Consider the following 14,976-nt stretch of genomic DNA (forward strand, 5'->3'; position numbering starts at 1 on the left):
TTTATCGTCTATTCTGCCATTCTTCTGTCCTTTATGTGTAGGAATCTTCAGGCTGCATATAGCACTTGTCAGTAGCTCTCATGAGCCACAACTATGCCTTAGCCGCTGTGGAATAATACTGGGGAAAATCACTGTTTTTGTTTAAGTGCCCAATCTAATATATAAAGCAGGGCCTAATGACTTAGGCAGGGTTAGAAAAATAAGGATACAACCAGGAGGATCTATAATGGCTTCAGTTTCATTTAGTAGAGAGAAAATGGATGGAGTACCCCCTCCCCCCCCAAAAAAAACCCCATTAGATTCATGAAGGCTCATCCAGCACAAGACCAAGTTTAGAGAAAGGTTAGCCTAGGGGCAAGGGCTCCTATGTTGTGAAGCCAGCCCATCATGGTGGTTCATAGGATGTGGATATACAAAAGGAGGGATTAGAAGAGAGTCAGGAAATGGCACCACTCAGTGACCCAGGCCAAAACATTGAGCACCATCTTTATCTCTCCTTTCTCCTTTACCCTGCACAGCAATCAATCACTGAGGCCTTATCACTTCTTTCTAAACCTCTTGAGCTCTGCCTACTTCTCTCCATCCCCACTACCACTTCAGAGCTCAGGCTACTACCATCTCCCACCAGGATTATAACAACAGCCTCCCACTGCACTCTGTACCCCCCGTCCTTACCCTCTTACCCCCAGCCATTCTCCACACTAGAGCTAGAATGATTTTTCTAAAGTGCAAATCTGAGCTTCTCACTCTTCTGTTGAAGTGATTCCTTGCTGCTTTCTGGATAAAATCCAAATGCCTTAGCTTGATGCTCAAGGTCCTTCAGGATTTAGCTACTAACAACCACTCTCACCTCTCTGTATATTTCCACACCCACAACTGCCCATTCTGGCCATAATGAATTACTTGCCCTTTGGAGAAGAGACCACATAATCCCTCACTTCAAAGTCTTTGTACTTACTGCTTCTTCTCCACGGGACATCCTTCTATTCCCTCCCTATATAGGTCCTTTAACTGTCCTATAAATGTCACCTCCTCCTGGAAGCTTCCTTGACTATCACTTCTCAGGACTGGATTCGTGTTCTTCCTATATGCTCCCCTAGAATCAAGTACTTACTCCTCTTATAACACTATTACACCATGTTGAAATGATTTGCCTTTTAATTCTCTGCTAGAATTACCTGCTAGACTATAAACATTTTAAGGGCAAGGACTCTCTTATTCACTATTCTGTCATTCATGAAATTTCTGTTGAGAGCCTCGTATGTTCCAGATACTGTTTTAAATGCTGAAGATACAGTGGTGAGCAAGTTCCCTGCCTTGGTAGAGCTTATTTTCTAGTGGAGGAAAAAAGCAATAAAAATAAAAATAAATCTATGACAAATGCTAAAAAGAAAAATAGAGGAGGATATGGAGATGAAGAAGGGCAGGTGGCAGCTATTTAGATCGGGTAGTCAGGAAAGGCTTCTCTAAGGAGGTAATATTTGACATGAAACCTAAATGAAATGAGAGAATGAGCATGATTTGGAGGAAGACTTTTCCAGGCAGAGCAAACAACAAAGGTCTGAGTGGGAACAAATTTGGTACATTTGATGATCTGTAGGGGTCTAGTGTAGTGGAACCCTGAATTTTATCTGAGTCTTGGAAAACTATTGGGAGGGTTTAAGTTGCATGATCTGATAAACATTTTAAAAGATCATTTTAGCTACTTACTGTGTGGAACGTAGACTGGCAAAACCAGACTGGAATCAGGGAGGCCAGTTAAAAGGCTATTCTAGCAGTACAGCAAGAGATATCAGTGGCTTGGACCCAACTAGATTTTGGAAGTGGGAAGGGGTAAATAAATGTGAGATTGTATTCTCAGTGTCTATCATGATGTCTGGCTAGACATTCAATAAATATTTATTGAATGAATTAAGAATTAATTAATCCAACTAAATGAGGACTTGGAGCTGAAACTGAAATCATCTGTCCTTTAAACCTCATTATAGTTGCCACTAACAAAGGGTCAGTACTGGGCCATATGTATAACAAATTTTATATATATATACATATATATATGTATATATATATTTCTATAAATCAATAGGGAGATGATAAATAACCAAAAAGGAAAACAGGCAAAAGACATACATGAATAGGCATTTCACAGAAGAGGAAACATGATTGGTAAGTAAATATATGAAAAGATGCTTAATCTCATTAATAATAAAGCAAATATAAATTCAAACTACTGTAAAATACCATTTATACTCAGTAGATTGACTAAATACCAAAGTAGGTAAGGATAGGGTAGCAGTTGAAACTGTTATATACTTTGATGGGCATGAATATTGGAAAGCAATTATCTAGAAAAGTTCATAGAAATTCATATACTACAATCCAGCTACGTGTGTGTGTGTGTGTATCCTGAAGAAACTATTGCCCACATATACCAGGAAATATGTGTAAAAGTGTCCTGAGAAACATTACCTGTAATGGCAAAAAGCTGGAAACAAACCTAACTACTCATTAACAGGAGAATTAATCAACAAATTGGTGAACTATTATACATCAATGAAAATGAATAAACTATAATTACCTACATCAACATGGGTGAATCTTAGAATCATTAGGCCCTGCTTTATATATTAGAATACAATGTTAAATAAAAAGAGCAAGGAAAGAAGTCTAAAAACAATATTTTGCCACTCTTAGAATGATTTTTTTAAAGGGTAGAGCCCAAAATAATATATGGCAAAAATATTAAGAAAAACCTTGAAATGGTAAACATAAAATGCAGGGGCTAATACAGGAGAGAAGCATGTGGGCTCCTCAGTGGTAAAGGTATTTTTTTTCTTTTCTTGAATTAGAGGTAGTGTAATGGGTGTCCATTTTATTATTATGCTTCATGATTTACATAGATGTCAGCCCTGGGAAGGCAAGGATATTTGTCCGATTTTGTTCACAGCTATGTTTCCAAGACCTAGGACAGTGCCTGGCACATAGGATCAATAAATATCTGTTGAACAGATTATATACATTACTTGCAACTTTTATGTTTCAAATATTTCATACTTTCTTAAAAGAAGAAAAAAAACCTACTTTAATCATGGTGTTCCTCATCATTGTATAGCTGGAAGTCATACTGCCTCCTCAATTCCTATTACTCATATAACCTATTAAATCATGCCATATATTATAATTATATATGTACATCTTTTCTTGTACATATATAATTATATGTACAAGATTATAAATTTGTGAAGGAATTATGTCTACCCTTTATTCCCATTCACAATATGTAGCACAATACCTTGCACATAGCAGTAGATGCTCAATAAATATTGGTTGATTACTTGAAGTCACAGGAGACAAGGGCAAACCAGGAAGAACACATCTACGTTATATATATTTAAAACTGTCATCTAGTGTTTTCCTACATTCTGCAGGTGAAAAAGCTAAAGTCTATAGAAGGGAAGTGATTTTCTCTAAGTCACATAATTAATTGGTACATTTTAAAATCTAAATTTAGGTCTCTAGTTTGCTGTCCTTAGCTCTTCACAATGTATCACAGTGATTTTTATTTTCTGTTTTGTCCCTGTGTGTTCCTTGGCTTGGGAGCCACCGAATGTCAGGGACAAAAATCCGTTCATATATATACTTAATCATGGTTTCTAGATAAATATGTAGGACCTGTAGAAATTTATCATATGCGTATAAATTCAGAAGAACTTGGGTTCTTCCCCAGCAAAAATTTGTTTTGTCATCCTTCTTCCACCTTCCCACTGACCCTTCCCTCAGAAGTTTGGATACGAATGACCCTTTCCCTTCCTCAATTTGCTGGTTTTGTTGTTGTTGTGTCTTTTTTTTTTTTTTTTTTCTTTTTCTCTCAGAGTAGAGTGGTTTATTGATGGCTCATAGTTCTGCTGTCCTGGGGAACTGATTTAGCAAGAGGAAGTAGAAAATCCATCAGTCATTGGACACCAGCCATAGGAGCTTGAAATTAACAATCACAGATAGAGGAGTTTAAGACCAAAGAATAGTCCCTATTGACAATGCATAGGTACTATTTCAACTTGCACAAAATTGCCTGTTTAACAGAAAGAGAATCCTAGAAGGTTAACTGGATAGAACCTTAGAGATCCCTATTTCTCTCTTTGATTTTCCAAAATGAGGAAACCAGAGCTTTGACAGATGAAGAAACTTGCTGTAACTCAGCTAGTTAGTTGTAAGGCTGGGACTAGACTCCCAGTCTCCTGCCTCCAAAGACAGCTACTCTTTCCATGCCATGTGCTGGCAACATGTGCATCTAGCAAAATGTGTAAAGTAGCCTCATCTTAAACCATCAGGAATGAAAAACAAACTATTCAAACCCTTCCTCTTCTCTCTGGCAATTTTTTTCTTTGCATTTCCCTGTGTACTAGTCTCTCTCTTTTTATGCCTCTTATGTTTCTCTCTGTGAATCCCTCCCTCTGTTTGGGCTTTCAAATTGAGCTGTAGTATGGCTGCATGACTCTCTTGATTCTTCTTCGCTTAACTACTGTGTCTTTCTAAAAGCAAACATGTGTAAGCCAACCAAGATGCTTTCTTGGTGACCTTTGTGGAAAAGAGCACAGAATTTCTGTATGAGAGGTGCTGGACCTTCCTCCTAGTCTATCCAGTCAATTAAATGAGTCTTTGGCCCCCCTTTGGAATGTTAACCAATCCTAAGAAAGAAAAGATCAAGCTCATTACTTCGTGACTACTGTGCAGAGAGGCTGCTAACCAGTCAGAATCTGCCACTAACAGTCATTAGAAAAGCTGGCCAATCAGGCCAGCCTTGCTATATGGTCTGGTAGGAAAAGAAAGGGATTGATTGGAATGGATAGTTCTGGCTCCACACTCTTTGCATCCTGGGCCGTTTTTTTCCTCCGTGAAGTGAAGGAAGGACCCTTTCCCAATCCTTCAGTAAAGAAAATCCCTAGGTTCTTTGTTACTATTCTCTTGGACCATCTCTTCTTATCTTCAGATTCACTCCTCTCTCACTGTTCCCCCTGTTGATTTAATTTCTGGCTTCAGACTTGGTAGCAATCGTCCCCAGGAGTCTCAGCCCTCCCCACAAATCTCCAACCACCAACCACATCAAATAACTTGTTTTGGATGATTTATGTAGGTGAAAAAGTTCAATAAGTAATAGTTGAGTATTTTTCAACTATCACTGAAAGGACCTTGTAATAACTTCTCTGAGGAGCAATGCAGAATTGAATTGCAATACTAACTATAATAATAATAAATAATAGTAATGTTGTTATTATATTACTAGCATTTATCAAACTCTTACCGAGTTCCAAGCACCTTGCTAAAAGCTTCACGTTTATTATCCCCAATGTTTGCTGTGGAGTAAGCACTATTATTCCCAATTTACATAGGAGGTAATCGATTTGGAGGGGTTAAACAGCTTGCCCAAGGTCACACAGTGATTTGGGAAATCGGGTTTGCCTAAATCCAGAGCCCAGTGAATGGGAGTAAGGAAGGATTAAACATGGCAAGCTGTAACATCTTTTGGGAGGAGCCAGCTTTAACTTCCTTCCGAGCCCCTTCTCCAAAACTCCTTTGAGGTACCGATATTCTGAGAGGGATCTATATTGTCGCAACAGCTGCAAAAACCGTTTGGTAGTAGCGGCCCTAAGAACTGTGGATATTTTGCCTCGGAGGACGTGAAGCTCAGCGATAAAAGGAATTCAGTATAGGCGGAGTGGTGGTGTCTGGGGACTTTAGGGTCTATCCTTGCTAGCTTGTCTTCCGTAGCTCCTCACAGCATCTGACACAGTTCCTGGCACTGCTTGGTACTTGGTAAATACCTGTTGATTGATTCACGAGCCTCCCAGCTTCATTCCTTCCGAACCCTCCTGCCCTACAACAATCACTGGCACTGGAGGGAAATTTGGGACTTTCAGGGGAACCAGCGAGAATCCTCACCAAGCTGAAATTGTGAATTTAAGAAGGGTAGGAAGTCCCCCACCCTTCTCTCTTCGCACGCTTTTCCGATTTCTCCCCACTCTTTCCCCTCCCTTGCAGGAGCTCAGGACCATAAAAATGCAGATGGAGGATCGGTGTGAAATAACGGGCCCATATAAATCCCTCTGCCGCCCGCCTGCAAGATGGATTGGCCGCATTGAAATTCCTCCGCGAGGATAATTAAACTCCGGGCCTCATCCGGGCAAAATTACATTCCTGTAATGGCGTCGCTCGGGGTCCCGGGAAATTGCTCCGTGGGCTTTCAGCGGCGGTTTTTATCGCCGGCCGGGGTGTGCCTGGCTGCGGCTCGCCTCTCCTCCGGGACCGTAAAGCTGCTGCCGTGATTTATCCTCCCCTTCTCCCAAATCCGATTAAATGAAGGAGCTCGGGGCCCGGGCGCCGCGGGGCCCGGGAACCGGGAGGGGGCGGCGGGAAGGACGGGGCCAAGGAGGGGAGGACAAACAGCCCCTCAGAGGCCGACGGATTTGGCTTTATTTACAGCCGCGGCTTTCTTTTTATTTTTTATTTTTTTATGGGGGTTTGGTGAGCTTTCCCCGTTTTTCTCTTGTTGCGTTCAAGCACGTTGCCTGGACGGCTGGGGTTTGGACAGGACAGGAACGAGGTAGGCCTTGCCATCCTCCTTCAAAGGGGTTGGTCAGACCCTGTCTAGGAGACAAGGGCCTAGAAGCAATGAGGGCCTGGAAACCTCCCACTTCCTTTCATAAGGGAAAGACAGGATTAGGGAAAAGGCACGAGGGAAAAGCTGAGAGGTTTTCATGGGGGTCTCCTTATCTCATTTTGAGTAGATGAAGCCATGGCAGAGGCAATAGGTACGCCCTGGGTGACCTTGCAACCTCACTGCACATCTCTGGTACCCGTCATTCCTTGATTGTCTCAGGACTTATGGTCAGGGTGCTTGAGTCCCAGTCATCTTTAACCCCTATCTTCTGCTTCGCTGATGCTGGTTTCCTAATGGCTGATAACTGGAATTAAGAGAGGGAAATAAAGGCAAAACCACCAGAGGCAGCTAAGGCGTTTTGCTAACTATTCCCTCATTGAATGTGTTTCCCACCCATAAAGCCAGGGTTCCAGGAGCAACAGAAGGCAGGAATTCCATGTCTTCAGTTTTCTCCTGCTATATTTTGAGCACTGAACCCCAATCCCGATTGAATGCTATTTAACGCTGAATTTCTGGTAGCTTTTCTTTTTTTTCAATGTGACTGCGCATGCTCGGGAAAGGGGACGCGAGGCCAAAACCTCAAACGCTGCGCAGGCCAAATCGCAGGCTACGTTACGGATCGGCTTACACTGTGCGAGCAGCAGTAGTCCTCACTTAAGCACACGGTCGGCTCCGCCTGCAGTTTCTCCTCTCCAACGCCAGGTGGAGCGACTAGCCGCATGCCGCCACAGAGGTGTCGAATCAGGGCCACCTCAACATTGTGGAGCGACTCGTTGGTCGGATCCGCGCATGCGCCAAGCTTTCCTTTCGCTATTCCCGCCCCCCCCGCCCCTTTCTGTCTTCTTCGCACTGGGAGCAGGTAAGGCTTGGGCCCTCTTGTCCGCTTTGCGCCGCGCAGGCGCGCGGGATACTCTCCCTCGCGCGGATGCTTTGAGGCCCTTACCTTGCATGCTCCCACTCGGGCCCTCATGCCCTTCCTCGCTCCCGGTATTCCTGCGCCTCAAGGTCTGCCCCTTCCGCGTGCCGGTGACCTCCAGCCGCGCGGGACTGGCGCCATCTTTGATGACTCTGGGGGAGGGCGCCTTGGAGCTGGCGAAAGTCAATTCTCAGAGTGTTCATTTCGCCTGTTCCGACCCAGTCCTTACATACGCTCTTTTCTTACCCTCTTACCCTTTCAGGGCTTTCATAACCCCCAGACTCTCCCTTCCTATCTCTGCTTTCTCCTCTCCTGACTCCGTGTCTTCCTTACCCTGAAACTTCCAGACTTCAGGTGCCAAGCAACGGAAGTAGTGGATCATCTAAAGTCACCAACCCTTCTATTCAGCCCCCTCAATTTAAAAAAACAAAAATCCTGAACGTGGTAGATGTGAACACAACAGCCAAAACACTCCCTTCAGGCTGTTACCTGGGAGAGCAATGGCAGAAAAGAGGCTGGTTTCTTTGGAACCTTTGGTTGTCTCCTGTTACCGTTCTCTTCCTCTCACTCTCGCGTAGGGAAAAATTCAAGTGGTGGACTAAGAGTGAGGTTTTCTGTTACAAGCAGTAGGCCCAAAAGGTTAGGGTGGGACCTGCATGGGATAATCTGCGCCCGCCAGCTATCCTCAAGGGTTTACTGAGAGTCCCCAGACTTTGCTCTCAAGAGGGAAAAGAACGTTTAAGGAAGGGAATGGTTTAAGTCAGCAGCTCTGTAACTCAGTGACTGATCTAAAGGGAGAAAGAAACCCGTAATGAATTAGGTCTTCTGATTCTGGATGGTGCCATTGCCTGAGATGTTGTAGGGTAACAATTGCAGACTTGCTGAGGTTGGGTGACCAATGGAGCAATCTGCACTTCTTGTAGGCTCTGTTTATTCCCACACTTTGTGGTCTTCTTACTTGACGGCACCACATTAACCTCTTTACATGTAGTTATTCGATTTAATCCCCCTAAGAACTACATTTTACAAGTGATACTGAGGTTCAATTCCTTGGGAAAAAAATTCCATTTTTTTAAAGCTTTAAAGAAATTTTGGATTTTGACCCAAGGAAACCTGAATATTTCTGCACAGAATTGGGTTAGAGTTACAAATGGTGGAAATCAGAGTTCTCAACAGGGTAAGATTTGAAGATATCCATTAATCTAAAAGTACCTTAAGATTCTGGATTCAGAAATGTAACCTAAGAAAAGATGAGTAAAACTCATTTAAAGAAGTGTCACTTAACAGGCCTAAGTAATCAGTGAGTATTTTAACCTTTAGCATTTTAGAAAGTATTCACTAATGTGTGATAAGAGTTTCAAGTCCTCTCTTTACCACTACTATAATTTCAAGACTGGTTTTTAGATGGTGCCTCCAGTGTGGCTAAGAATCCAAGCTTGGGAAGCTTGTTTGAAATGCAGGGTACTTGGGCCTTAACCCAGAGATCTTGACCAGGAAGGTCTAAGGTGGGATCCAAGAGTGCATTTTTAATCCATGTACTGTCCTTACCCCTAGATAACACTAGTTGAGGTGGGCCTCTCACTTCACTTGGAGAAACCCTGCCTTTAGATGTTTAATTCACCCACTCAGATAAGTTCAGTTCTATCAATTTAGGCACCTACGGGATGTCAGCGTTGTGTTAGATCTTGGTGATACAAAACTGAGTACCCTTTAGTGTAATGGTGAAAATGGGTACTTTAATAGTCATTGCTAATTAGAATAATGGCAAAGTTCGTCACTGGTCTTCCTCACTTAATTGATGTAGGAAATTGGGAATCAAATACTTAAAAGTAATTATATAGATTGTTGGAGACTCTTCCAGTGTCTTGGTTTTCTACAAATAACTCCCAAGAGTCTTTAATAAAAAGCTTAGACAATAAGGTCTTGAAAAGGGTTCTTTTGAATAGAAACTCAGAAATACTTAGGCAAAGGACACTCTGAAGAAATTCCTCTGACAAACCCAATCGTGAAGCTATGGAAATGAATAACAGGTCTTAAAACTGGAACCAGTGGCTGCTTGCTCAGACCAGGGTAAGTTACTTCATTATAAGGAAATCTTAATTTAGGGTCTTAATTCCATCTCTTCTAAGACTTGAGGTCAGTCACTCTGCTCTCTTGCTAGTTTTTTTGCAAATAAACCTGTCCTTTGATGAGCAAGGACAGTGTTTACAATGCTGCTTCTATAATTCCAGCTCTCCTGCCACAGCCCCTCATCTCCTGAAAATGTACACCTGCGCCAAGTTTGTCTCCACCCCCGCCTTGGTGAGTACCTGCCTTTTCTAGGAGAGTGTTTAAGGAGGGGCATCTTGTCTCTACTTGTAACAACCTTGTCCTTCACAGTTGGGCTGGGGGAAGATCCTTTGCTATGCTAACCTGACAGGAGAAAGGGAATGCTTACCTGTGCCATATCCGCTGGAGGCCAGTTAATTCTTCCTATTGAACAATCTTAAGAGTATAAATGAGAATCTAGGTTAAGATCTGTTTATTTCTACCCTAAAACTTTCTGGAAACTGGAACCCAGCCAGAAAGAGTAAATGCAAAATAGATTATCTAACTTAGATTGAGTACGCACTGTGTATAGGATCTTGTCCTGAGTTTTGGAGAGCTATAGTTAAGAGTTCCCCTCTGGGAGCTTAAATTTGGGTAAGAAGCTAAAATACACATTGGACAAACCTTTGACTCAGAAGCAACAGCATGGAAGAAATTATAAATTATTAAGTGGTGGAAGCAATTGGTTCATTAATCCATAGTGAAAAAAGAGTGATGCTGTTGGTCGGTACCATTTATTGAGTACTTACTATACCTGGCACTAAATTTACCAGTTTGTATAAATAATCTCATTTACTCCTCCAGTCAACTGAGATATAGTATTGCCATTTGAAAGATGAGAAAACAGGCTTAGAAAGAGTTACGTGACTTGTCCTAAGATCACACAGCTGATTCCAGAGCCAAGATCGATATAGATTTATCTGACTAAAGCCCTAGCTGTTAACCACCATGTTGTCTGCCTTGGAGATGCTGGCTTGGAGTTAGTCAGAAAAGGCTACCAGGAGGGGGTGAATTTAGAGCATGGATCTTTGTGCCTATCTTCAGAAGGACGTGTTTAGGGAAAGATGATCATCAAGTCATTGGCTTCCTTCTAATGGACTAGCCATTACCAGTATAAATTTATCTCTCTTTTTTATCTTTTTATATAACTTACTTTATAGTAAAATAATTCATTTTACTTATTGATTTTTTTACATTTTTATTGTATTTTTTCCATTACCATTTATCCCCCCCAACCCTCTTCCATCTACAAACCCCCGCCCCGTAAATCTCTATTACTGAGTGAAGCAAATGCCTCTGAGGCTTATATTTTTTTCCCATTCTCAAGGCGTTCAAAAGGGTACAGCAAGGGTACCCAAAAAGAAGTAGACTTCTTTCTCTTAAAGCAAAGGAGAAGCCTAAGAAGCAAGAGAAATGGTGAGGTTCTTGAATCTAGAATCTGCTAAAAGTAAAAGAATGATCCAAGATTCTAATTTAAGTTCAAGAGAATGAAAGGGGCATTGAATAACAATTTAGGATGTTTCTGAAACTCCTCTCCACAGGCTTCCTTGACTTTCTTGCCCTTTTGTCATTCCTCCTAGGTCAGGAGCACCTCTCAGCTGCTGAGCCGGCCACTATCTGCAGTGGTGCTGAAACGAACAGAGACACTGACGGATGAGGTACCTTATGGGTGGAATTGGGCCTATGGTTTAGGGGTAAGAGGTTGGGAGGGTTACCTGAAGAACCAGTAGGGGGAGTGCTGGGGGCAGTTTTCACAGGAAAATTAGTGAAGGGTCAAGGCACTGGCTTTAGTATGTAGAGCATGTATGCTCTAGTGTTCCAGCCTTGACTCTGGTGGCACATGCCCATGTGTGCTGCTGATGACTTCAGCTGGGAGCATTTAGTCCCAGGAAGATGATCTCAGGGCACAGACTAGGGTTTTAGTCTTCTACCTACAGAGCATACTTGAATCTTTTTTTTTTTTTTTTTTAAGATTTTATTTATTTAGTTTCAGAGAGAGGGGGAGGGAGGGAGAAATAGGGGGAGAGAAACATTAGTCGGTTGCCTCTCACATGCCCCCAACTGGGGACCCAGCCACAACCCAGGCATGTGTCCTGACAAGGAATCGAACTGGTGACTTTTTTGGTTCACAGGTAGGTGCTCAATCCACTGAGCCACACCAGCCAGGCACATACTTGAATTTTAAAGGTATTTGAAGTCCACCTCTTGCATTAAAAAGTTCTTGGCAGCATTTTAAGAAGTTTTCCAGGAAGTAAAAAGATACTCTGTTTGGGAAGAAAAAATACGGTATTTGACAGCATAAAGCATTTAGATGGTACAGAGGTTTCCAGAGAAAAAAGGGGTTTCCTAAAAATTTTACCTCTTATATGCCTCTTCTTCACAGAGCCTCAGCAGCTTGGCAGCCCCACGTCCTCTGACCTCACCTATTTCTAGCCGCAGCTTCCAAACCAGCACCATTTCAAGGGACATCGACACAGCAGCCAAGTTCATTGGGGCTGGGGCTGCCACAGTAGGGGTGGCAGGCTCTGGGGCTGGAATTGGGACTGTGTTTGGGAGCCTCATCATTGGTTATGCCAGGTAAGTTGGGCTCTCCAGTGGCTCTCTGATATGCTTTCCAAAGGTCTGGGCAGAAATATCTGGGGATCTAGAGCTACACTGTCCTATACAGTAGCCACTAGCCATGTGGCTGAGTTTAAATTTTAATTAATGAATTCAAAGTACATCAAGTTTATGTTTTTTGTTTCTCGGTCACACTGGCCATATTTCAAGTGCCCAGGAGCCACATGTGACTGGTGGGTACCTTACTGGAAAGTGAAAATATACAATATTATTGAACAGCTTTGGTTTAGAGCAGGAGAGTACACAAACTAAGGTGGGTGGGTGGTATCTTGGCCATGACCTAATTTTGCATAGCTAAGGTAAAAATAAGTTTTACATTTTTTAAAGGGTCATGGAGGAGAAAAAAGTAACAGACACCCCATGTGACCCCTGAGGCCTGAAATATTTACTATTTGGCCCTTTACAGAAAAAGTTTGATATCCCTGGCCTGGAGCCCCACTAGAATCAGTATAGGGGCTTCACTGCTGCTTTTTCCCAATCCCTAGGAATTCCCCTCTGTCACTCCTGGGAAAACTGCCTCTGCAGCCAGCCCCACTGCTTCCTGACACTTGGGACTAGTTCGTCCCCACCAACTCTGGGCACCTTGCTGTTAGAACTAAATTAATTCTCTAGAGAACCTCAAGTTCTCTTAGTGTCTTCGGGGAGATAAGTTTATTTTTTAGGATTTATATGAAACAAGAAGTCAAACTGCTTCTGTGTCCAAAAATCTCTCTCCTTTTTTTTTTTTTTTTTTTTAAAGATTGCATTTACTTAGAGGGGAAGCTGGCTGGTAACCCAGGCATGTGCCCTGACTGGTAATTGAACCAGCAATCTTTCAGTTCACAGGCTGTCACTCAATTCACTGAGCCACACCAGCCAGGGCCCAAAATTCTCTTAAAAGCTAGTGTTGCTTTACCTTATCTGTGAAGGCTTCCAGAGGTGACAGAGTAAGGGAAATACAAATTATATATTGACTTTCAGACTTAAGAGAGGGGTGGTGGTTGTTTTTTAAAGATTTTATTTATTTATTTTTAGGGTGAGGGACAGTGGGGGAGAAAAAGAGGGAAAGAAACATTGCTGTGAGAAAGAAACATCGATCGATTGCCTCGTACTCATTCCAACCAGGAATCAAACCCACAACCCTGGCATTGTGCCCTGACCAGGACCTTTCGCTCTGCGGAAGGATGCTCAACCCACTGAGCCACACTGGTCAGGGCAGAATTGGGAATTCTTTATCCAACTTTAATTCATGTCATCTAAACCCCGTAGGCCATTTGTAGCTTCTTAAAGTCCAAAATCTTTTGACTATTTTGAAATGAGAAAAAGTAAGATTTCTCTCTGACTCCCTTACCCTCTATAACAATGTTTTTCTAACTGTGTACCTAAAGCCCTAGGGTTCTGAGGGTGCACCCCAGAGAATGTCTTAGAGAATGAAGAGGAGACGAGTAACACAAGCTTTTACAATCACCCACCCCATTTTTTATTTTTTATTTATTTATTTTTTTTTACCATTGCAGTTTGGCTTTTATATGGTTTATATTTGGGGGTTCTGCTGCTTAAAGTTTGAAAACACTGCTGTCACTCCAAGTATCTCTTCCATCCTGGCTGGGCCCTGAATAGTTAAATGTCTGGGCCCAGAGGTCTTCAGTTATGATGATGATATGGGTGGTCAATAATAGGTGGTAATGTTTGTGCCTGGGTCATGTTAAACAATTTTGGATTGCCCACTGCCCTCATTCAGTCTCTGTAGAGCCTCTGATGTATCCAGCCAAGAATTTGGGCATGACAGTGTCACCCCAAGAAACTCATTACATAAGATGAGCTTGAAGGGATGAATTGTCCCTGAGCCCACCGTTGATGTTCTTTTCTTTGTGTGGACTAGAAATTCAGTCTTTTTTCTTCCCCTTCTCCCAGGAACCCTTCTCTGAAGCAACAGCTCTTCTCGTACGCCATTCTGGGCTTTGCCCTCTCAGAGGCCATGGGGCTCTTTTGCCTGATGGTGGCTTTTCTCATCCTCTTCGCCATGTGAAGGAGCCGTCACCACCTCCTATAGTTCTTTCTCCCGTGTCTTGTCTGCCCTGTATGTTCCTTTTCCTGTACCTCCCTAGGTAGCCTGGGGAAAGCGGTTGGCTCAGGGTTTGACAGAGGAAAGACAAATAAATACTGTATTAATAATACGTTTCTTGAGTCTCCTGTGTATATTTCTTTTCCACAGTTGGCTGAGTGCCTTAGTGAAAGTATAAGGCCTGAAGGGTGGTGACAATTCTAAACTCAACTTGGGTCTGGCCTCACTTGTTCTTCATTCTCTGTCAGGAAAGTTTTATTCAAATTAGGTCTCCTTTTTAATAATTTTCACCTGCCATTGCCTATGACTTACCTTAAATGATTGGGTCAGTGGCAGTTTACAGTGCTGGCTGGCTTAAAATTACGATTAATGGACTCAGTTTCTGCTGTGGCTATCCTGGCTTAGGCCCTCACTGCTACCCACCTGGTCTGTTGCAGTAACCTCTTGACTGGCTTTCTGCCTCTAGTCTCTTCCCTTTAGCGTTTACTTCCACCCACCATTTCTACCTTAAGCATAGGACTGATTTTGCCATTTACCAGTTCAAAAACTGACCTCAGCTTTCTCAGTTTTCTGTTTTATTCCCATATACTACCAGAAGTGGACTATTTGTCATTTTCCAAATATTTTTCCTGCGTTCCTGTCTCTATATCTTCA

The 14,976-nt window shown here is 42.5% G+C and overlaps 1 protein-coding gene across 1 annotated transcript; it reads left to right on the top strand.

Moving 5' to 3' along the window:
• The first annotated feature begins 7,470 nt into the window (after positions 1-7,470).
• Positions 7,471-14,434, top strand: ATP5MC2 (ATP synthase membrane subunit c locus 2). The gene is made up of 5 exons (XM_054591046.1): positions 7,471-7,514; positions 9,803-9,872; positions 11,240-11,317; positions 12,043-12,236; positions 14,172-14,434. The coding sequence occupies exons 2-5, from the start codon at positions 9,834-9,836 to the stop codon at positions 14,284-14,286; spliced, it is 426 nt and encodes a 141-aa protein (XP_054447021.1). The 5' UTR covers positions 7,471-7,514; positions 9,803-9,833; the 3' UTR covers positions 14,287-14,434.
• Positions 14,435-14,976: the final 542 nt, after the last annotated feature.

The sequence above is a fragment of the Pteronotus mesoamericanus genome, unplaced genomic scaffold (genome assembly GCF_021234165.1).
Source record: "Pteronotus mesoamericanus isolate MK-2021 breed Mesoamerican mustached bat unplaced genomic scaffold, CSHL_Meso_final scaffold_21, whole genome shotgun sequence".
In the NCBI taxonomy this organism is placed as follows: domain Eukaryota; kingdom Metazoa; phylum Chordata; class Mammalia; order Chiroptera; family Mormoopidae; genus Pteronotus; species Pteronotus mesoamericanus.

Coding starts and splice junctions, on each gene's coding strand:
- ATP5MC2 (XM_054591046.1), top strand. CDS start 9,834: ATGTACACCTGCGCCAAGTTTGTCTCCACCCCCGCCTTG. Junction 9,873..11,239: donor TTGTCTCCACCCCCGCCTTG/GTGAGTACCTGC, acceptor CATTCCTCCTAG/GTCAGGAGCACCTCTCAGCT. Junction 12,237..14,171: donor CTCATCATTGGTTATGCCAG/GTAAGTTGGGCT, acceptor CCCTTCTCCCAG/GAACCCTTCTCTGAAGCAAC.